The sequence below is a fragment of the Hyla sarda genome, chromosome 3, assembly GCF_029499605.1.
Source record: "Hyla sarda isolate aHylSar1 chromosome 3, aHylSar1.hap1, whole genome shotgun sequence".
Taxonomy (NCBI): domain Eukaryota; kingdom Metazoa; phylum Chordata; class Amphibia; order Anura; family Hylidae; genus Hyla; species Hyla sarda.
The window spans coordinates 284,152,412-284,176,959 of record NC_079191.1 but is presented as its reverse complement, the minus strand read 5'-3'; the positions used below and the strand labels follow the sequence as shown (position 1 = coordinate 284,176,959).

At 44.2% G+C, this 24,548-nt stretch overlaps 1 protein-coding gene across 7 annotated transcripts in view; it reads left to right on the top strand.

Annotated features, from left to right (window-relative positions):
• Positions 1–23,150, top strand: part of AGPAT4 (1-acylglycerol-3-phosphate O-acyltransferase 4) — a 232,326-nt gene extending 209,176 nt beyond the window's left edge. For 6 of the 7 annotated variants that reach the window (XM_056566788.1, XM_056566786.1, XM_056566785.1 and 3 more), the window contains 2 exons: positions 2,244–2,442; positions 22,795–23,150. In XM_056566788.1, the coding sequence (XP_056422763.1) occupies positions 2,244–2,442; positions 22,795–22,886 (291 nt within the window). In that variant the 3' untranslated portion in view covers positions 22,887–23,150. Of the gene's footprint in view, positions 1–2,243; positions 2,443–2,802; positions 2,835–22,794 lie in introns of all 7 variants that reach the window. The other variant, XM_056566792.1, reaches the window with a different exon arrangement.
• Positions 23,151–24,548: the final 1,398 nt, after the last annotated feature.

Here is a 24,548-nt window from a genome sequence, read left to right as displayed (position 1 = left end):
GGACCTTCTCTCAGGGTCCTCTTTGCCACCCCAATTTACAGTCGCTGCATTTGACGGCATGGTGGTTGAGACCGCGGTTTTGAGAGCCAAAGGATTCTATGACCAAGTTGTTCGCACTATGATCAGGGCACGCAAGCCCTCTTTTGTGAAGATTTACTACCATACTTGGCGGTCTTATTTTGGTTGGTGTGAATCTCACTCCTTTTCTCCAGTCACGTTTTCTCTCCCACGACTTCTTTCCTTTTTACAGTCGGGGTTGGAACAACATTTGGCCCTTCATTTCCTTAAGGGACAAGTTTCGGCTCTATCCGTTCTTTTTCAACGTCCTCTGGCATCTGATCCTCATGTTCGGACCTTTCTCCAAGCGGTGGCTCACGCGGCTCCGCCTTACACATCACCCATTGGGATCTGAACTTGGTTCTCGATGCTCTTCAGGGCACTCCTTTTGAACCTCTCAGGGACACCCCTCTTCATCTCCTCTCCTGGAAAGTGGCCTTCCTTATTGCGGTCACTTCCATTAGGAGGGTTTCAGAGCTGGCGGCTCTCTCCTGCTGTTCTCCTTACCTGGTCATCCACCAGGATAAAGTTGTTTTCCGTCCCGTACCTTCCTTTTTGCCTAAAGTTGTTTCGGCCTTTCATCTCAATGAGGACATTGTTCTCCCATTCTTTTGTCCGGCCCCATCTCATCCCAGGGAACGCTTGCTTCACAAGCTTGATGTGGTTCGGGCTGTACGGACCTACCTCTCAGTCACTTCCTCCTTTTGGCAGAGTGACTCTTTCTTCATTCTCACACAGGGTCGTAGTAAGGGTCTGCCTGCTTTAAGGGACACCATTTCTCGGTGGATCCGGTCCGCCATTTCAGAAGCTTACTGCTGCATGGGGAAAGCCCCACCCTTCAGGGTCTCGTCTCATTCCACTCATTCTGTTGGGGCCTCCTGGGCTCTCCATAACAAGGCTTCGGCCTCACAAGTTTGTAAGGTGACCACCTGGTCGTCTTTGCATCTGCTGATGCTAGTCTGGGTCGCAAGGTGTTGCAGGCGACGGTGGTCCAGCCTTCCACCTGACGGGGTTTCTTTGCCCACCCTAGGGACTGCTTTGGTACGTCCCAAGGTCTATGTCCGCAATGGAGCCGATTGAGAATACGAGATTTTTTTATGCTTACCGTAAAATCTCTTTCTCGGAGGATCCATTTGGGGATACAGTACCCGCCCATTTTTTCTGGTGTTCCTGTTTTTTTGTTTACCTGTCCGAGGGTGGTTTCAGTTACTTTTTATTCTGTGGTTTCCTCTGACGAGTTTTTGGTCTTCTCTGACCTGTCTGTTCTCTCCTACTGCTCTGGGACTAAAACTGATTATCTCAGGTGCCTGTAGGCGGGTATACACTGCTGGGAGGGGCCAAATTTCTTGTTGCCATAGTGTCAAGCCGCCTAGTGACAGCAGCATATACCCAAGGTCTTTGTCCCCAATGGATTCTCCAAGAAAGATATTTTACGGTGAGCATAAAAAAAATCTTTTTGTAACTTTTGGGGGCTTCAGTTTCTACACAGTATATTTTTCATAAAAAATTACACATTGTGGGAGATTTATCAAAACATGTGCAGAGGAAGAATGATGCAGTTGCCCATAGCAACCAATCAGATTGCTTCTTTCATTTTTGAAGAGGTCTGTGAAAAATGAAAGAAGCATTCTTCCTCTACACTGGTTTTGATAAATCTCCCCCATTATCTTTATTATTTAGGTCCATATGATTATGTCAATACCCAACTTAATTTTCTTCTTTTCTTTTTTCTGTATAGGGGGCTGTATGAGGGCTCATTTTGATGATCTGTAGTTTTTATCGGTACCATTTTAGTTTTGATGGGACTTTTTTTTTATTGCTTTTTATTAATTTTCAATACCCTGCATCCTATAGGGGTTTAATTCGGCACCTAAGTGTCTAAACAGGGTGCCTATTTCCCCACCCCCACCATATGTAACTATGCATTAAGAGAAGAAGATTCCTGCTCTGTCTCCACAGCACCCGTCTCCAGCACGAGACCCAGTATTACATGATTCCATGGCACTTGGTCTCAAGCTAAAGATGGTGCTATATGTATAAAGGGACAGAAAAAGATGGGGGGAAAAGAGCAGACTGGTTTAAAGGGAGAATGCATTGGGAATCTTGCTTTGGACAAAATGGCTCAATTGAACTTTTTTTTTTACTTTAGTAAATTTACATTAATATTGGTTATTTAATTTTGCTAGGATGCTTTTCAAGAAGAGTACTACAAGACAGGAATCTATCCTGGCACTGCTATTGTACCTTCCCGAAGACCATGGACTCTACTAAACTGGCTGTTTTGGGCCTCCTTGTTATCTTATCCTCTATGCAAAGTCCTCGCTAACATGATCAGCAGTGGATCATACCTCACATTGGCCATTTTTGCACTGCTCATGGTTATAGGTAAGTCACATAATCTTGAATAAAAACAGTTATTAGTGTTGGGCATTACATATCATTGTCAATTGGGCAGAGAACAATTCTTAAGACAAATTAGAGTATTGTACTAATGTGCAATATGTTAAAATTATTATTTAGTGATCACTGAATAAAAAATAGGTCAGTACTGATAGAAGAAAATGTTCTGGTTTACACAGTGAAGTCTCACTGTGTGTACACAGTTGTGATCACAATATTCAACCCCCATTGCAAATTATTTTATTTAGAAATGTACAATATCCATCTACTTTCATAAAACCAATGAAACTAGAACAATGTGCATAGCTCAACACAAACTGATATAAAATGTTTCTCCCAATGCAGCACAAAATGAAGCTTTTAAGGACAACTGCAGTGTAAGAATTATTCAGCCTCTTTATGATCAGCATCTTAAGTACTTATTACAGTACTATTTAACAGAATCCCCAAATGTTTCTAGCTTTCTTTTATATGGTTTTGAGCATGTTGGAGCTTAATTTTCTTTGGTTAGTAGAGGTAGTCATCTTGGAGATTAAGCGTGAAGACCTTCAGCATTAAGTATGTACCTTACTGTGCAAACAGAAATCTCAATCCCTTCTGCCACTAAATCTTGCTGCAGGTATTTTAAAGTCACTCAAAGGAGCCACTTTTTGGACCACTTTTTCCATCAAACATCCTTGTTTGCAAAGCGCTAGACCAGGTACTTAATTCAATAAATGAAGCACCTAATGAAATGTGTGCTTACATGAGCGATTCTATTTAGGGAGTTAAAGGGGTACTCGGGGGAACTAAACCCATAGCCCATCTTTCCCCTCTCACAAACCTATTTATTTGTCTAAATATCATCTATTAGCTATATAGAGCAGTTTCCCTCTTTCAGCTGTCACTTAACTTACATGCAGGAAGTGAGAGAACGTTGTCATTATCAGATCCTCCTTGTCTTTGTGCAAACCCCTCAATGAGACTAGCCCCCACCCCCCTGGAAAACAAACACCACATGATTTCTGGCTTCACAGCCACACCTCCCCTCTCTGTGTGAGAATCTTGCCAAGAAAAAAGACAGCCCAGTCTCCTCAGCACATAATGCTGCTCTTTTCCTGCTTCAGATCTTATCACTGACTGCTGCCATTCAGACAATATCATGATTTATTGTTGGGGGGGAGGGATAGTTTGAAAGAAAAGACATGTACAGTGTGTTTACAACAACACAGCATGTAGACAGATAGCAAAAGCAATTTGCTAGCAGCCATTACACAGAGCTGCACTAGCTGCTGGGAGTTGTAATCTTGGCTGCAAGCAAGAAAAAAGAATATTCAGGAGACAACAGTGGCCACAGGAGCTAGCAAAACCATATGGATAACTACAGGGGAGACAGAACAGGTATTGTGGTGGCTTTTGGGGCATTTTTATTTTTCTTAACTTCCCTGGATCACCCCTTTAAATAATTCAGAGATTGAAGTATTTAATATACAGTAAGTAGCATTTTATGCAGGATGCAGAAAAGCCACTTGTTATATGTTAAGATATTCATTATTCAGATTTTTTATTTTTTTTTGCAAAATGTACAAACTGTCAGCTGATTCATTCTCCAACTGACAGTTTGTACATTTTGCAAAAGATTCAACCCCAAGTTGAATATTTTGCAAAATGTACAAACTGTCAGCTGGGGGTTGAATAATTTTGATTGCAAGTATTTGTGTACTGATTTTTGCATGTTTTTTTATTTTTATTTCCATTTAAAATTGTGTTCAGGATCCACTGATGCTATTTAGTAGCTTAATAGTTCCATATGCAGTCACATTACTTTGCTCTCCTAATGTTTGTGTTGTCCTTTGATTACATGGGCCAAGATTTATCTATCTGTCTGAGACAAAAAAAAAGTTTCATTTTTGTCAGACAGATAGCAACCAATCACAGCTCAACTTATTTTTCAAATTTCTCAAGATGAGCTGTGATTGGCTTCTATCTGTTAGAGACAATTTTTTTTGTCTTGGACAGAATGATAAATCTGGGTTGTTGTCTAAACTCTGTATCTGGAGGGCAGGACTGTTTAAAGGATTTTGCCACACTAGGCAAAACACCACACCTTTTATGCACGCTTACCTTTTCACTTATTGTTACCTTTTTGCATGCAGCATTGTTTTGCAGAGTTTGAATATTTTATACTTATATACTTTTAAATAAATCATATATTTACCAAATGACAAAAGTATGTAAGCAGAAATTTACTATTGAACGTTTACTGGGCAAATCCTGTAAACCGAGGCCCATGTTACCAATACTACCAGTATACAACAAGGAGGAATATTATCACCATAAATATTACTATTACACTGTTACTGAGCAAATCCTGTATGCTGAGACCAATATTACCAATAAAACCATGTAAGACTGCAGACCAAATACAATGCAGTTACATCTAGTGACTCCCAGGTGACATCTTTTCTAAATGGAGTCATTTCCTTTCCTTTTTCTACTCCATCCAGCCCAGACTTCTTTCAGCATGACTTGTCTCTGCAGAGCCTGCCAAAATTTTAGGCTTTGCAGTAAGGATGTCACGATACTGATACTAGTATCGGTATCGGTGCCGATACTCAGCATTTGCATGGTATCGGGGATTCGTTTAATGTCTCCGATACCATGTCCGATACCTGCTGCTTTGCGGCCACTGTCCCCTTCTCCGCTGTCCCGTTCTCCCGATCGTATCATGGCGTTCCATGGAGGAGCATGTGACATACACGTCACTCCTCCTCCCCTGCGCCCAGCGTAACGCTACAGAGGAAGCAGAGTGACGTGTATGTCACATGCTCCTCCATAGGATACAATGATGCGATCGGGAGAACGGGACTGCGGAGCGGCAACACACGAGGACAGCCGCAGGTGAGCTGTAAGGGGGGGGGGCTGCTGTCTATAAGGGAGGGGGCCTGCTGTCTATAAGGGACTGGCCTGCTCCCTACAAGGGGGGACCTGCTCCCTGTATACAAGGAGGTGTCCCACTGTCTACAAGGGGGGGGGGGCTGCTGTCTACAAGTGGGACACGGGGGGCGCTGTCTACAAGGGGGACAAGAGGGGGTACTGTCTACAAGGGGGGGCTGCAGTCTACAGGGGTGGGGCTGCGGTCTACAGGAGGGCTGCTACTAATGTCTGCAGCTATCTATACTACCTACAAGGGGATACTACCTACTATACAATCTTACAGCAGAGTCACCTGCACTAACTTCAATTTATATGTAGATAGTGCAGGTTACCCGGTTTCTACCGCTGCTCACCATGTGAACGTCAGCGCAATCGTTTCGGAGAAATCGGTCTCGCCACCAATGCAAATTCCCTGTTCTGTCCAATGGAGAAGAGAGAAATCTTGGCTCATTCTACAGCAGCCGCCTCCATTGTACACAACAGGGAACCCACATATCATACGGTAGGCAGCACCAGTAACCAGGTCACCCTGGTGTCAGATTCCCTTTAAAATAAAAGTACTCATACTTGGTATCAGCGAGTACTAGAATTAAAGTATCGGTACTCGTAATCTGTCTTAAAAAAAAGGATATCGGGACATCCCTACTTTGCAGTTTTCCAGTACCAATAATGCCCCCTTTGGTTTCCCACACACTAGAGTGGGTAGATTAGTCGATTGGGATAGGTCCCCCCTTCCTATTAGGGAATTATGTTGCTTAACCCCTTAAGGACCAAGCGTTTTTCTGTTTTTGCTCTTTCATTTTTTCCTCCTTACCTTTTAAAAATCGTAACCCTTAAAATGTTGCATCCCTTATTTTTTGCTCCACCAATTCTACTTTGTAATGACAGTCATTTTACCCAAAAATGTACGGCGAAACGGAAAAAAAAATAATTGTTCCACAAAATTTAAGAAAAAACGCCATTTTGTAAATTTTGGGGGCTTCCATTTCTGTAGGTCCATACAATTAAAATGATACCCTACCTATATAGGTTTGATTTTGTCGTACTTTTGGAAAAAATCATAACTACATGCACTGAAATGAATAAATTTTTTGCGACGTGATCTGAAGTTTTAATCGGTACCATTTTTGTTTTGATCAGACTTTTTAATCGCTTTTTATTCCTTTTTTTTATGGTATAAAAAGGTACCAAAAATACTCTATTTTGGACTCTGGAATCTTTTAGCACTTATGCCATTGACCGTGCGGTTTAATTTACGATTAGCGATGTTGCAAACATAAAATTTTCCGTTCGCGAATTTCCGCAAATGTTCGCGAACGGGCGAACCGCCATAGACTTCAATAGGCAGGTGGATTTTAAAACCCACAGTGACTCTTTCTGGCCACAATAGTGATGGAAAAGTTGTTTCAAGGGGACTAACACCTGGACTGTGGCATGCCGGAGGGGGATCCATGGCAAAACTCCCGTGGAAAATTACATAGTTGATGCAGAGTCTGGTTTCAATCCATAAAGGGCATAAATCACCTAACCTTCCTAAATTGTTTGGAATAACGTGCTTTAAAACATCAGGTATGATGTTGTATCGATCAGGTAGTGTAAGGGTTACACCCGCTTCGCAGTGACAGACCAAACTCCCCGCTTAACCCACCGTAAACAACTGCAAACAGTCCATTTGCACAACCGCAAACTCCCCATTTGCACAAGGTTGGATACCAAGCTAGCCATGTCCCGTTCCTTGTCCTCATTGATGTCATTGAAGGTCTGTTCCTCCACCCAGCCATGTACAACACCAAGGGTCCCCGAAAGGTGACAACAAGCCCCCTGGGACGCCTGCTGTGTTTGGTCTTTCACCTCCTCAAAGCCACCTTCCTCCTCTGACTCCTCTTCTTCAGACTCCTCTCTCTGCGTTATTATAAGGTGTGTTAAGTAGTACTATTCCTATCAGTTTAATCCCTGTTTCGTCCCCCATCAGGGGACGTGTATATAGCATCAATTTTAATACCCAGGAGATGGAAAAAGATGCTTGGTTGGTCCTCCTACTTCAAATTTGGGGCACTGCGCGTGCAATCTAATGTGCCACCAGATAGCAGTGGTGTGTTAAGTAGTACTATTCTTATCAGTTTAATCCCTGTTACGTCCCCTATCAGGGGACATGTATATGGCATCGATTTTAGGAACCGGGAGATGGAAAAAGATGCTTGGTTGGTCCTCCTACTTCAAATTTGGGGCACTGCGCGTGCAATCTAATGTGCCACCAGATAGGAGTGGTGTGTTTCAGGCACTTTCTGCTTATACCGGGGGTCTAGTAGCGTGGACACCCAGTACAGGTCATTCTCCTTCAGCCTTTTTATACGAGGGTCCCTCAACAGGCACGACAGTATGAAAGACCCCATTTGCACAAGGTTGGATGCCAAGCTACTAATGTCCCGTTCCTCGTCCTCAGTGATCTCACTGAAGGTATGTACTTCCCCCCAGCCACGTACAACACCACGGGTACCAGATAGGTGACAACGAGCACCCTGGGATGCCTGTTGTGGTTGGTCTTCCTCCTCCTCCTCAAAGCCATTTCTCCTCTGACTCCTCTTCCTCACAATCCTCTTCCAGCATTGCCGCAGGTCCAGCAAGCGATGCTGATCAGGCTGTTTCTGGTGGTGATGGTGACCACAACTCTTCCTCTTCACGCTCATCTACGGCCTGATCCAGCACTCTTCGCAGGGCACGCTCCAGGAAGAAAACAAATGGTATGATGTCGCTGATGGTGCCTTCGGTGCGACTGACTAGGTTTGTCACATCCTCAAAAGGACTCATGAGCCTACAGGCATTGCGCATGAGCGTCCAGTAACGTGGCAAAAAAATTCCCAGCTCTACAGAGGCTGTCCTAGCACCACGGTCATACAAATAGTCGTTAACGGCTTTTTCTTGTTGGAGAAGGCGGTCGAACATTAGGAGTGTTAAATTCCAACATGTTGGGCTGTCGCAAATCAAGCGCCTCACTGGCATGTTGTTTCGCAAAGCAGTTGTACCTAGGTGGGTGTTGGACTTCCCACGACTCAGTTTCTTTTGGCACAGGTTGCAAATGGCATCGCTGTTGTCAGAGGCAGACACACAAAAAAATGCCACACTGCTGAGCTCTGCAATGACTGCATTCTGGTGGTGGCAACAGCATGTGTTGATTAGTGTGCTGTCTGGCTGACCCCGGGTGCAGATGCATGCTGTCTGACTGTGCCACTAGCTCCTTGCGACGACCTCCCCCTGCTTCCAACTCGTCCCCTCCTCCTCTCTGTCTCCCCATCTGAACTTTCCCCCTCTTCTTCTCTTCTAGCGGGCACCCACGTGACATCCAGGGATTCATCATCATCAACCGCTCCACTTGTATCTGACAACTCAGCAAAGGAAGCAGCAGCGGGTACAACATCATCATCATCATCACACCATACGTCCATGTGTGTAATGCTGCCTGACTGAGACATATCCCTGTTATCTACATCCTCTGGCAATAATAGTTGCACATCACTCATTTGACTCCTCTGACAGATCAAGTGAAGCGGCTGTGGTGCTAGGGTTGGTGGTGGCGACAGGCAGGCGAGTGGTAACTTGAGAGGTGCCCAAAGCTAAGCTGGAGGAGGATGGTGCGTCAAGGTTCCGAGCAGAAGCTGTAGAAGATTGGGTGTCCTGTGTTAGCCAGTCAACTATGTCCTCAGAACTTTTCGAGTTCAGGGTACATGGCCTCTGAACACTGGGCATTATTCTAGGGCCAAAGGGAATCACAGCACCACGACCACGACTTTCCCTGCGGGGTGGCCTGCCTCTGCCTGTCATTTTTTTTCCGATTAGTGGTACTATGCATGCAAGCTACCGTGACAACAGATATGAGTGGCACTGTGCACTGGCAGAAGTTGGCAGAGTAGACGCTGTAGGCCTGACACACGCGCTTGCAGACAACTAACTGCTATTCATTCTATTACAGTCAAAATCATTTTTTTTTAAATGTACACTACTGTTACACCAGATATGAGTTGCATTGGTGTGACACTGTGCCCTGGCAGGCCCTGAAACGCACACGTGTGAAGGAAACTGACTGCTATTATTTCACAGTCAAAAAAGTTATTTTTTAAATGCAAGCTATTGTGACACCAGATATGAGTGGTAGCACTGGGCAAGTGGCAAGTATACGCTGTGCAAGTATACGCTGTAAGCCTGACACACACGCTGGCAGGCAGGGAACTGCAATTAGATTACAAAGGGAAAAAAAAAAGCAGACTGATGTTCTAGCTCTAAAAATGGCTTTTTGGGGTGCTGTCCTTACAGCAGAGATCAGATGAGTCCTTCAGGACTGTAGTGCACACTGAATACACTAGCCTAGCTATCGATTTCCCTATTAAATCAGCAGCAGCTACACCGTCCCTCCTCTTACTAAGAATGCAGCTTCCGAATGAATCTGTGTAAAGTGACCTTATACTTACAAACTATGGAACTATGGGATGTGTAGTTTAGAGAACGAAATTCAACAGGAAATACCCAGTTCTGGCAGGTACATACTACTTAAAGGGGTAGTCCAGTGGTGAAAAACGTATCCCCTATCCTAAGGATAGGGGATAAGTTTGAGATTGCGGGGGGTCCGACCGCTTGGGCCCCCTGCGATCTCTCTGTACGGGGGCCAGGCTCTCCGGCCAGATAGCGGGTGTCGACCTCCGCACGAAGCGGCGGCCGACACGCCCCCTCAATACATCTCTATGGCAGAGCTGGAGATTGCCGAAGGCAGCGCTCTGGCTCTGCCATAGAGTTGTATTGAGGGGGCGTGTCGGCCGCCGCTTCGTGCGGAGGTCGACACGCCCCCTTCTCGCGGGCGATGTCGGGGCTCCGTACAGGAGATCGCAGGGGGCCCCAGTGGTCAGACCCCCCGCGATCTCAATCCTTAGGATAGGGGAAAAGTTGTTCACCACTGGGTTCACCACTGGACTACTCCTTTAAATCACCTTATGGTGGATAACTCCTTTAACTCCTTAATGACGCAGGACGTATATTTACGTCCTGCGCCGGCTCCCATGAAAATAAAGTGTTAATAAATGTGATTAACATGAAAAAAAAACTATGTAAATAAATATAAACATATGTGGTATCGCAGCGTGTGTAAATGTCAGAACTATAAAAAAAATTATATCATTAATTAACCCCTTAACCACTTAAGGACTGAGCCCTTTTTCACCTTAAGGACTGAGCCCTTTTTCGCAATTCTGACCACCGTCACTTTAAGAGTTAAGAATATTCTGATTGTGAGATTGTTTTTTCGTGACATATTCTACTTTATTTTGGTGGTAAATTTTCGGCGTTACTTGCATCCTTTCTTGGTGAAAAATCCCAAAATTTCATGAAAATTTTGCATTTTTCTAACTTTGAAGCTCTCTACTCAAAATAAATTTGATTTTTATTCACAAATACAATATGTCCACTTTATGTTGGCATCATAAAATGGACATATTTTTACTTTTTGAAAAAATTAGAGGGCTTCAAAGTAGAGCAGCAATTTTCAAAAATTTCATGAAAATTGCAAAATCTGAAGGGACAGATCTTACAGAACTACAACTCCCAGCATGCCTGGGTGGTCTAGGCATGCTGAGAGTTGTAGTTTGGCAACATCTGGAGGGCTACCATTTGGGCACCACTGTAACAGTGGTCACCAAACTGTGACCCTCCAGATGTTGCAAAACTACAACTCCCAGCATGCCCAGACAGCCTTTGGCTGTCTGGGCATGCTGGGAGTTGCAGTCCGGCCTTCCTAGTGGTTGCCACAGTAAAGATCACATTACTTTCACTTTCATTTCTCCCCCCCACCGACGATTCCCTACCTGAGCCGTGATCTCCGCTGGATGTCTGCGATGATCGCCGGGCCCCACGCATCTTCTCCTCAGGTACAGGACTCCATCTTCTCCCCCCGTTCTGCCCAACATCCAGGGGGGGGGGCAGAACGGGGGGTTTCCATTGCAACCCCCTGTCCTGCTCTGCCATTGGTCAGAACTCAGTTCTGACTAATGGCAGGGAATAGGAGGAAATCGCAACCTCACTCCTATCCCTTAGGCTGATCGGGGCTGTCACTGACAACTCCGATCATCCCTATTTTCCGGGCGATCGGGTCACCAGAGACCGGATGAGCCCAGAATTGGAGAAAATCGCATGTCTGAATTGAGATGTGATTTTCTCCGATCGCCGACATGGGGGGTCTCAGGACCCCCCTGGGCGATGTGCCGGGGTGATTTCAGCAGGCATCCCAATCCGGTCCCCAACCGGCTAGCGGCGGGGACCGGAATTCCCACGGACGTATCCATACGCCCTGCGTCCTTAAGGACTCGGGATGCAGGGCATATGGATACGCCCTGCATCCTTAACAGGTTACAAGCGTACATCCGTGGGAATTTCGGTCCCTGCCGGGCGGGGACTAGTCCTGGGGGACTGCTGATATTGATCAGCAGTCACCTCGCGCAAATGCCCAGACACCCCCCCCCCCCCCCCCATGTGAATATACACTTGCGATTTGCGGCTATTCCGGGTCATATGGGTCTATGGTGACCAGGAAAATAAGGGGGATCGGGGTTGTCCAAGACACCCACGATCCCCCTGAAGGGATAGTAGTGAGGTGGCAGGAGTGCCACCCTTCCTATTGGTCATATAGACGCGACGACCAATAGCAGATCGGGGGCACGGGGTTAACTTTCGTTTTCCCCTTTCTGCCCACCCACCATAGGCGGGGCAGAACAGGGAAACAGAGGAGGACCAGCGCTGAAGTCTACTTACCCTGCGGGCGACGATCGGTGTCGGAGATCGGTGGGCGGTGATGTCGTGCAGCTGGCTCCCTGGATCCAACGGAAGCCGGTGAGTTGCCTTGCAACATCTGGAGGGCTACAGTTTGAGACCACTATACAGCACTCCAGATGTTGGAAAACTACAACTCCCAGCATGCCCAGACAGCTGTTTGGGCATGCTGGGATTTGTAGTTTTGCAACAGCTGGAGGGCCACAGTTTGGAGATCACTGTGCAGTGGTCTCTATACTGTAGCTCTCCAGATGTTGCAAAACTGCAAATCCCAGCATGCCCAAACAGCAAACAGCTGTCTCGGCATGCTGGGAGTTGTAGTTGCGTACCTCCAGCTGTTGCATAACTACATCTCTCAGCATGCCCTTCGGCAATCAGTACATGCTGGGAGTTGTAGTTTTGCAACAGCTGGAGGCACACTGGTTGGAAAATACTGAGTTAGGTAACAGAACGGAAGGTTTTCCAACCAGTGTGCCTCCAGCTGTTGCAAAAGTACAACTCCCAGTATGCACGGTCTGTCAGTATATGCTGGGAGTTGTAGTTTTGAAACAGCTGGAGGCTTGCCCCCCCCCATGTGAATGTACAGGGTACATTCACACGAGCAGGTTTACAGTAAGTTCCCTGCTTCAAGTTTGGGCTGCGGCAAATTTTTCCAAACTCCGAGCGGGGAACTCACTGTAAACCTCTGCCAGTGCGAATGTACCCTAAAAACACTACACTAACACATAATAAAGGGTAAAACACTACATATACACCCCCTTACACTGTCCCCCCCCCCCAATAAAAATGAAAAACGTATCGTATGGCAGTGTTTCCAAAATGGAGCCGCCAGCTGTTGCAAAACAACAACTCCCAGCATTTCTGGACAGCCACTGACTGTCCAGGCATGTTAGGAGTTTAGCAACAGCTGGAGGCACCCTGTTTGGGAATCACTGGCGTAGAATACCCCTATGTCCACCCCTATGCAATCCCTAATTTAGTCCTCAAATGCGCATTGCGCTCTCTCACTTCAGAGCCCTGTCGTATCTCAAGGAAACAGTTTAGGGCCACATATGGGGTATTTCCGTACTCGGGAGAAATTAAACTACAAATTTTGGGGGGCTTTTTCTCCTTTTACCCCTTATGAAAAGGAAAAGTTGGGGTCTACACCAGCCTGATAGTGTAAAAAAAAATTTACACTAACATGCTGGTGTTGCCCTATACTTTTTATTTTCACAAGAGGTAAAAGGAAAAAAGACCCCCAAAATTTGTAACACAATTTCTCCTGAGTACGTAAATACCCCATATTTTGGGCGTAAAATCTTCTGCGGGCGCACAACAAGGCTCAGGAGTGAGAGCACACTATGTACATTTGAGGCCTAAATTGGTGATTTGCACAGGGGTGGCTGATTTTACAGCGGTTCTGACATAAATGCAAAAAAATAAAAACCGGCATGTGACCCCATTTTTGGTATAGTGAGCCTTAACACCCCACAGGTGTTTGAAAATTTTTCGTTAAAGTTGGATGGGAAAATGAAAAAAATAATTTTTTTCACTAAAATGCTGATGTTACCCTAAATTTTTCATTTTCACAAGGGAAAATAGGAAAAAAGACCCCCAAAATTTGTAACCCTATTTCTTCTGAGTAAGAACATACCCCATATGTGGATGTAAAGTGCTCTACGGGTGAACTACAATGCTCAGAAGAGAAGGAGCGCCATTGGGATTTTGAAGAGAAAATGTGTCCGGAATTGAAGGCCACGTGTGTTTACAAAGCCCCCATAGTGCCAGAACATTGGATCCCCCCCCCCCCACATGTGACCCCATTCTGGAAACTACACCCCTCATGTAATGAAACAAGGGGTTCAGTGAGCATTTACGCCACACAGGTGTCTGACAGATTTTTGGAACAGTGGTCCGTGAAAATGAAAAATTTAATTTTTCATTTACTCAGCCCACTGTTCCAAAGATCTGTCAAATGCCAGTGGGGTGTAAATGCTCACTGCACCCCTTATTAAATTCTGAGAGGGGTGTAGTTTCCAAAATGGGGTCACATGTGGGGGGGTCCACTGTTCTGGCACCACTGGGGGCTTTGTAAACGCACATGGTCCCTGACTTCCATTTCAAACAAATTCACTCTTCAAAAGCTCAATGGCACTCCTCCTCTTCTGAGCATTGTAGTTCGCCCGCAGAGCACTTGACGTCCACACATGGGGTATTTCCATACTCAGAAGAAATGGTGTTACAAATTTTGGGGGTAATTTTCTCCTATTACCCCTTGTAAAAATGTAAAATTTAGGGAAAAAACAGCATTTTTGTGAAAAAATTATATTTTTTCATTTACACATCCAACTTTAACAAAAAGTCGTGAAATACCTGTGAGGTGTTAAGGCTCACTGTACCCATTGTTAAGTTCCTTCAGGGGTGTAGTTTCCAAAATAGTAGGCCATGTGGGTATTTTTGCTGTTCTGGCACCATAGGGGCTTCCTAAATGCGACATGCCCCCCAAAAACCATTTCAGCAAAATTTGCTTTCCAAAAGCCAAATGTGACTCCTTCTCTTCTGAGCATTGTAGTTCGCCCACAGAGTATTTTACGTCCTAACATGGGGTATTTCCATACTCAAAAGAGATGGGGTTACACATTTTGGGGGTCATTTTCTCCCATTACCCTTTGAAAAAAACTGCACTTTAGTGAAATACATTTTTTTTTCATTTACACATCCGACTTTAACGAAAAGTCGTCAAACACCTGTGGGGTATTAAGGCTCACTGGACCCCTTGTTACGTGACTTGAGGGGTGTAGTTTCCAAAATAGTATGCCATGTGGTTTTTTTCTGCTGTTCTGGCACTATAGGGGCTTCCTGAATGTGACATGCCCCCCAAAAACCATTTCAGAAAAACTCACTCTCCAAAATCCCATTGTAGCTCCTTCCCTTCTGAGCCCTCTACTTTGCCCGCCGAACACTTGACATACACATATGAGGTATTTCCTTACTCGAGAGAAATTGGGTTACACATTTTAGGAAGATTTCTCTCCTTTTAACCCTTGTAAAAATTCAAAAACTGGGTCTACAAGAACATGCCAGTGTAAAAAATGAAGATTTTGAATTTTCTCCTTCACTTTGCTGCTATTCCTGTGAAACACCTAAAGGGTGTGCAGTTTTTATAATGGGGTCATTTGTGGGGTATTTCTAATAAGAAACCCCTTCAAATCCTCTTCAAACCTGAACTGGCCCATGAAAATTTCCGATTTTGCTAATTTTGAGAAAAATTGGAAAATTGCTGCTGAACTTTGAAGCCCTCTGATGTCTTCTAAAAGTAAAAACATGTCAACTTTATGATGCAAACATAAAGTAGACATATTGGGGAACATGTATCATTATTTGTGTATGGTAGAAGCATTTTACCCCTTTTCCCGAATTCTAAATTATGAGCAGAAGCGCAAAATTTATCAATCAAGTGCAATGAGCTTCATAAATTGCGGGTAAATATAGTAATCTCCTAAATCCACTCTTTGGAAAATAGAATCAATGATTTAGAGCATCTTGCTACGTTAAGTCCAAGATGGCTTATATTTGCGCAAAAAAAACAGCTCTTGCGGCAAAATTTTTGGTGTAAAAAAAAAAGTACGCAGTTAATAAATCCATGTGTACTATAGATGTCACTCAAAGGTACCCTGATTCAGCCACATCTGGAGGACATGCTCTACCAAAACGTGCGCAAAAAAATTGCGCAAAAAAATACACACAAAACAGGGGTAAAATCTTTGATACATGTCCCCCATTGTATTTGTGAATCAATGTATAATTTATTTGGGATGTCTATTTTCCTAACAAGCAGAAAGCTTCAAAGTTAGAAAAATACAAAATTTTCAATTAAGCACAGTACATTGGAGCTGCATTGGTTTGTACACAAGCCTCCACTTATATCTTTGGGTATGTGGATTGAGGACATTATTTGTGCATAGTCTTATCTATACCAATATTATGATGGAAAACTTATCCAGCTTAATGGTTTTGCACTTTCATGTTGATTTACGCACTATTTGCACAACAAATCTGTGAAGATATATTTTTACTCTATCATGCTGTTCCCATGCTGTGTCAATTATGAATTGTGTTATTGATTAATAAAGATATATATTTTTTGCAAATCACACTGGTGATTTATCATTACTGAGTGGGACCATACTGTTGGTTTTAGTGTCCCCAATTTTTGGGTGGTTACATTGAACAGGTATTGGTGGTCTATTTATATAGGTTGTTCTACAGTGAAAAATGGCCTGGTTCTTAAGGGGTTAACCGCACGCTCAATGGCGTTCACGTTAAAAAAAAAAAATTCCAAAGTCCAAAATAGTGTATTTTTGGTCATTTTTTTTATACCATAAAAAAAGCGATACTTTTTTTTTTATTGTACTGATAAAAACTTCAGATCACGGTGCTAAAAAGGAGCCCTCAAACATCCCCATATGCAGAAAAATACCCATAATAATGTCCTGTCAGCACCGTCCCAACGTACGCTGAGCGTCCCTTGAGAAAGTCCATCAAGTAGATGAAACGTACAGCTCTGGTATACGGAATCTTTAGTGTATAGGGTGTTTTATATTGTATCAGCCAGCTCTGTGCGGCTAATAACTAGCGGAGGGTTATACCCTAGTTCCCCTATAGATACTCCACATGAATGCTAGCCACATATTGCTGCTCCATCTCGCTGCTACTTTATTCTAATGTCTTGTTACTATATATGACCATCTTCACCTGCCCCACCATCTTATTGGATTTAATAATCTAAACATCCATTTGTTTTGTATCAACACTATATATAATAAATTTCACATGTATGTGGTTTTAATATATTGATAAAGTATACTATTTTTAAATCAGTAGCAATTGCTCTAGTTTCCTTCTTTCTGTATAAATACCGTATTTATCGGTGTATAACACGCATTTTTTAGGCTGAAATTTTTAGCCTAAAGTCTACCTGCGTGTTATACGCCGATAAGCCGCTGCAGTTCAATGATTTAAAGCGGGCGCTTTAAATCAATGAACTGCAGCGGCTTTTTCTGGTGCAGAGACCGCAGGCAGCTTTTCTGCCCCTGCCTGTCTGGGGTCCCTGCTGCCGCCGCTTCTCTCCCCCTGCTATCGGCGCCGCTGCCCCTTCTCTCCCCCTGTCTATCGGTGCCGCTGCCCCTTCTCTCCCCCTGTCTATCGGTGCCGCTGCCCCTTCTCTCCCCCTGGCTATCGGTAATGGGGCAGCGGCGCTGACAGACGGGGAGAGAAGGGGCAGAGGCACCCATTGCCGGCACCGCTGCCCCGTTGCCTCCCCCATCCCCGGTTGTATAATTACCTGTTGCCGGGGTCGGGTCCGCGCTGCTTCGGGCCTCCGGTGTGCGTCCCCTGCGTCGTTGCTATGCGCTGCACAGCGCGGCGCAATGACGAGTGACGTCACTCGTCATTACGTCTCGCAGTGCATAGCAACGACGCAGGGGACGCCACACCGGAGGCCTGAAGTAGCGCAGACCCGACCCTGGCAACAGGTAATTATACAACCGGGGGAGGCAACGGGGCAGGGGCAGCGGCGCCGGCAATGGGTGCCGGTGCCGCTGCCCCTTCTCTCCACCTGTCTGTCGGCACCGGCATTGGGGCAGTGACACCAATAGACAGGGGGAGAGAAGCGGCGGCAGCAGGGCTCTAGACCCCAGGAAAGGCAGGGGGAAGAGAAGCGGGCAGCGACGGCCTCTCTCCCCCTGCCTTTCCTGGGGGCTTCTGTGGGGTAAGAAACAGTTTATCGGGGTATACACACGCACCCTCATTTTACCAAGGATATTTGGGTAAAGAACTTTTTTTACCCAAATATCCTTGGTAAAATGAGGGTGCGTGTTATAGGCCGGTGCGTGGTATACCCCGATAAATACGGTATGTTGCTTATAGAGCTATACTGCATAACTTATTTCTATACCCTCAGCACTGCATATAACGATAATGAGGTTTAACCGCTATAGTACGTATGCATACGTCCAATCATCAGACACGTTTGCGCAATTGGATTTATGCATACGTCATAGCGATCTCCGGCACTGCCGCGGGCAGCGCAGGAGATCGGCGATGGGACCCGGCTGTCAATCACAGCCGGAGTCCCGCCGCAGCTGCCGGAGCGGCGATCGCGCCAGTCCCGGAAGCATTAACCCCATAGATGCCGTGATCAATCCTGATCACGGCATCTATGGTGTTGACAGGTGGAGCGCTCTCCCCCTGTTCTCCAACGGCGGCGCCGAGATACAATTGCGGGTCCCTTTTGGTTGCTATGGCAGCAGGATGTCAGATCATGACCTCCTGTATGCCTGCTATGGAAGCCTGTGAGATCCAGCCAAATGTTGGATCGCACAGGCCGGAGTGTCTGCAGCTCATCAGGTCATACTATGCTGCAGTACAAATGTATTGCAGCATAGTATAACCTGTAAAAAGTGTAAAAAATCTAATAAAAAGTTCTTCAATAAAAGTATGAAGTGTGAAAGAAAAAGCCCCTATTCATATAAAAGCCCTGTATTATCATCAAAAAAGATCAAAAACACAAATCATATACATAATAGGTATTGCCACATCCGTAATGACGTGTACTATAAAACTATAATGTAAATTATCCCACACGGTGAACGCTGTAAAAAGAACCATCAAAAAAAGCGCAAAATTCGCCAAATTTGGTACAAATAGCGGAATAGAAATGATCAAAAGGTAGCACGTAGCACAAAATTGATACCAATAAAAAATTACAGCTCATCCCGCAAAAAATAAGCCCTTACTCAATGGCGGCGGACAAAAAATAAAAAAGTTACAGCTGTTGGAAAATGAATGGCAGAAAAAGAATTTTGCTGCTATATAAAATGGGTATCGCCATAATCGTACTGACCCACAGAATAAATATAACATTACTTTTACCACACCGTGTTCACCATAAAAAAAAATGTAAAAAACGCCAGAAATTTTCCAGTTTTTCACAATATTTTGAAGTTTTTCACAAAAATGCTTCATGTGTCAACAAAAATGCACCACTTATATAAAGTACAATATGTCACGAAAAAACACTCAGAATCGCTTTGCTCAGAAAAAGCGTTCTAAAGTTATTACCATTTAAAGAGATACATGTCAAATAAAAAAAACATGAAAAGCTATACAGCTGTAGTGCAACAAATGAAAATATGAAATTACCATGGTGGGACGGTCCAAGCTATTTGGCCGCCAAATTTGCAAGCTAAGTACCTCACTGTTTCATAATTTCATATTTTCATTTGTTGCACTACAGCTGTATAGCTTTTCATGTTTTATCTATATACTCATGTTTTATCTATATCTTTGTGCTAGCAGTGTGCTGCTGTATTCTCCTGTTGCTGTATATTTAGCCCAGCAGCCTGCACCTGTAAGCCAGGTCCATATAATAGTTTAGAATCAATAGGGCTGGCCAACTTATTCTTTGGTTCTAATACTGTATTGAGTGAGCAGAGGAGAGAAAAAACCACCCCTACTCGCCCTCCCTTCAGAATTTCGGTCCCTTTTCTTAGTAACCAGGACCAAAGAGCCCTTCGTTTTTAAAATTAAAGAAACAGAGACGCCTAGTGGCCATGTTTTTAAAGAGTACCTATCATCATCTAAACTTTCCCTGATCCCCCTTCCCATCTGTCCCTTTCTCTAACTATGCCTATCCCTGTGTTTATTGAGGTTTAAAACGCTGTGGAAATACCTTTTTTTATCCCTCTTCATTAGCTCAGGAGCACTGTCTTTCTGAGGGGTAGAAGGAGGCGGGTCCCGGCAGGCATGATGTCACATGAAGCCTGGCTGGGACTCTGCTTCTGCCAGTCTTCCTGTATGCTGCTCTCCCTGTACAGCTGTCCGGGCATGCTGGGAGTTGTAGTTTTGCAACAGCTGGAGGCACCCTGGTTGGGAAACACTGCTCTGCAGTGTGCATACAGACTAAGTACAGGGGAGGGACGGCAGCCTGTCTCTCTCTCTCTCTCTCCTGTGTCTCTCTGCACTAAAAAGTCAATGCTGAGAACCAGAGGCTGAGGCAGCAATTACAGATGCAGTGGTTAAGATTAATGTCAGGGGGGGGGGCAGTGAGATAATACAATGTATAAGATAACGTGTGGTGAGGGGCAGGGAGAACACAGAGCAGGGGGGAGGGGGAGGTCACTGGCCTCTGTTATATGAGAGGCATGTGCAGGCTTGTAGCTCACAGGCTGGGAGCGAGTCCTGAGCTGAGAGTACTGAACTTCCGGTGGAAGAACCAGAGCCCTTCCAGCATTAGTCCTAAAAGCTGTACACTTTCTATGAAAAGCATAGGAAGCTGCCTGCAGACCAGGCATAGAAGAGAGACCCCTAGTGGCCAAAAGTATAAAATGAAAAAACTGGTATAAATATTAATATTTTTTAATGAAGATATATTACAATATCTCTTCATTAATGATTATGAACAACATATTAAAAGTTTTTGTTGATGACAGGTACTCTTTAAACATTTAGTTCACATCTTTAGCAATAACATTTTTGTATGAAGTATATAAGAAAAATGCTTAGTTTTTAAGGAAGTATTAAAGAGAAAAACCTTGTTTGTAACAACAGTAACGCATTAAGTATGTAGACAAGTCACTTCATGTAGTTTCCTCCTTCCGTAACTGCCCCAGGTGGATAGTTGCCACCTTTAGGTAGGTTCCCCTGTAGATACTTGCCCCCAAGAAGTAGTAGATAGTTGTCCCCTTGCAGATAGTTGTACATTATTTAGAAGTCCCATGTGGTTAGTTGTCCCTCGTAGTTAGTAGGCCCCTGTGGTTAGCAGCTCTTTGCAGTGGTAGAAGTTGGTTGAAATTTTGTGGTTTCATGGGGATCTTTGCAGAGGTAGTGGCATTTTTGCTAATATAAAAAAATATATATATATATATACTTACCTTCCCCTGCTGCCTCCTGTGCAGTCCACAGCATGGCCTCTTCTCTTCCTCCTCTACTCTGCAGCATACAATGGCCTCATTCTAAGGCCAGAGCACAGTGGAAGATCCATAAGAAGGAGCAAGTCCAACTGAAAAAAGTGGTATTCTATCGGCACTCACCCGCCGGCACAATATGAATAATAAATGTTGGTGTACAGCCATTACATTGTTTTCTACTTCCCCTATGCTTTAATTGGTATGTTCTAATTGACTATTTACATTCCTTTGATGTTTCACTCACTGTCAGTTAAGGTCAATGTACCAGCTTCTATTTGATACTTTATTCATAAATTTTATCTCACAATGAGGAGATCAGAAGCCCACGTAGTCTCCTATCCACTCTTACAACCAGACCTAGATCTGCTTAGCTTTCCACATTGACAGCCTGTGTTCTTATTGGCTACACAGGATACCATTATAGTCTATGGGCAAAATTTTCATCACTTGGGCTTACAGCAAGTTATGAGTGTTACAACTGCACTTAAACGGAGCAGACTTTCAGTTCTTGTTAATGGCAAATTTATGTGATCCACTATCTTTAATGTATACCTATGATAATTTTGAGTAGTTCATGTAAATGTTTGTCTCTTTATCAAATTATCTGTTTGCACATACCTATTGGTCTTTCTCGGTATAAGATTGACCCACATGATGAAATGCATGCCACATCAGTTAGTTTACAGTTTTTTTTTGTTCCTATTAAAATTAGTGTTTTTTTGTATATTGGATGAAAAGGAGTGTCATCCCCTCAAAATGTCTTGTCAGTTTGCAGTTGCAATAAATTAGTTTTATTATAATTTTCCTGAAATTTTTTACTATTCATATTGTGCCTGCGGGTGAGCGCCAATAGAGTACCACTTGTTTCAATTGGACTTGCTCCTTTTGGATTTTCTTTGACCATCCCAGGAATCTAGTATTCAGGTCTGATGCTGGTGGCTTCCTGGCGAGAGATATATTTATTAACAAGGTCTACATCAATGTTGTGCTCAGCACACAACACCTAAAGGTGGGTGCAATAACTGCTGCTATACTAACCACATAAAGATAACTAGTGTTCTATTTTTTTCTATACACATCTACTCCTCTTGTGACAGCCAGCATAATGTAGCTAGTGGGCACGAAAGGGTTTAAAATGATGATGAGCCAATGGCTCAAATTTACAGTCTAGTGCCGCATTTAACTGTACACATATGCCCCTCAGGCCAGGCATGCAGCGATCAGCCATGGCTCCTTCATCCAATGGGTACTCTAGACCGACACATACCTTGCCTATGTGATGCCAGCCCTACTGGAGGGATCATGTAATACATACTGGGCAGCAGATTTTGCAGTGTCAGTAGTAGACACAGGCAGTTTTAAAGGGATCTTGCCATACCAAAGCAGCTGTTCAGTCTGCTAGCATAATGTTTTACAGCAGGAGGAGCTGCAGATTTTTTATATAGCTCTGTTGAAAATATTTAATATAATTTTTAACTCATTCATTTAAATCCTTTTAATGAAGCTCAGACACAATCAGACTCGTAGATAATGTAATGAAGGTGGAGTCAGTGATCAAAATATAGAAAAAGGAGTCCGAAAAATGAATAACTTTTTTTTAGGACCACAGTTGTTTTGTTGATTTTATCAGAAGAAATAATTTATATATATATATTGATTTCAGTTTCTGTCGGAGTGCGTCGCATGATTGGCGTGACTGAAATAGACAGAGGCTCCACCTATGGCAACAATGAAAACAAGCAGAAGCAGACTTAACAGTATTTGCTCCTCCTCAGACTACAAAGGGAAATATTTTGAACATTCATCTAAGGCCTTTCGGATTTGGATGTCCCTGCATTGTCTTACGGGTACTTCTAATTTTAAGTAGGTGAAAATACGAATCATTTGTGGTGTCAGACAGGGCTGAAGAAATTGACTAATGTATTTTATTTTTAAAAACTGACAGCTCCATTCTGTGAAAACACTGGAAAAATTATACATGTGTTGGCATTAGCCTAGGTCAAACAAATAAATAATATCTTGATTAATCTTAGTCACCGGTCTTATTTTTTCTTCACATTTTAGGCATTGTTTTCAAAATGATATTTTCCGTATTGATACCCTTTAATAGCTCCTTATCTCGTATTAAGTGGCTGTTTAACCACTTGACAAGGCATACGTTGGCATACTGTTAAAAAAAAAAAAAAAAAAAAAGGATGCAGTTGTATGCAATTTCATACTACTAGCACATTGGGCATTAAAACTGTTTTAAATTGTAGCATAACCTTTAGTGGGGCTGTCATGTACACGACCTGAAAATCTGCTCCTTTAAAAAAAAGTAGCATTTTATAACTAACATGAATGCTTAAAAAGTAGCTCCCACATCTGTATTTTTTTTCTTGTCCCTATATATTGCTAAACTATCCCTAACCCCCTCCCTGCCTTTAAAAAAATGTTTGCTACCTTATAAATGTCTCATCTTCTGCTCTTCTCCCTAGCTCTCCCGGAAGCAGACTTCCCCAGCAAGCGCAACGTCACTGACACCTGCTGGGCGACGACTTCCGCCCTCACTTCATCTATGCTGCGCTCCTATTGGGAGCGCGCATAGATGAGCAGCGAATCGCACGGCAGGCTGCTCAGGGGTTTCCTCCTCCCTGTTTAGCAGTGTAGTGTTATCCAGGGAGGAGGAGTATCGGAGCATCGTTCACCTGCCGTGCTCACCGCCGAGACCCGGTGTGAGGTGGAATTTTGCGCCCCCGTGAATTCATGCGTCCGCTCCTCTGCCAGCTCTCCGAAGATTTCCGAAGCTAGAGCTGGGGGAGGGCAGAGTAAGGGGTGAGAGAAGGTACATGCGCCCTCCCTCATCTCCCCGAGCTGAGGACGCAGATCTCCACGGAAAGTTAGAGCAGTGGAGGAGGAGTATGGCTCCGGCATCTCCCCTCCCCTCGGAGGATGCAGGTCTAGAAGCCAGAGCACTGTTCCTCATCTCCCCTGCCTGAGCTCTGACTATGTTTACTGTACACGGGCTGGGGATGTATACACTGCAGGGATTGGGAATAAATCTCTGCCTGGGGATGATTTCTATGTGAGGAGGAGGGGGGTCCGTTAGGTGTGTGTGTATGCTGGGAGTTGTAGTCCCTGCCAGGTGTGTGTGTGTGTATGCTGGGAGTTATAGTCCCTGTTAGGTGTGTGTATGCTGGGAGTTGTAGTTCCTGCCAGGTGTGTGTATGCTGGGAGTTGTAGTCCCTGCCAGGTGTGTGTATGCTGAGAGTTGTAGTCCCTGTTAGGTGTGTGTGTATGCTGGGAGATGTAGTCCCTGTTAGGTGTGTGTGTGTATGCTGGGAGTTGTAGTCCCTGTTAGGTGTGTGTGTGTATGCTGGGAGTTGTAGTCCCTGTTAGGTGTGTGTGTGTGTATGCTGGGAGTTGTAGTCCCTGCCA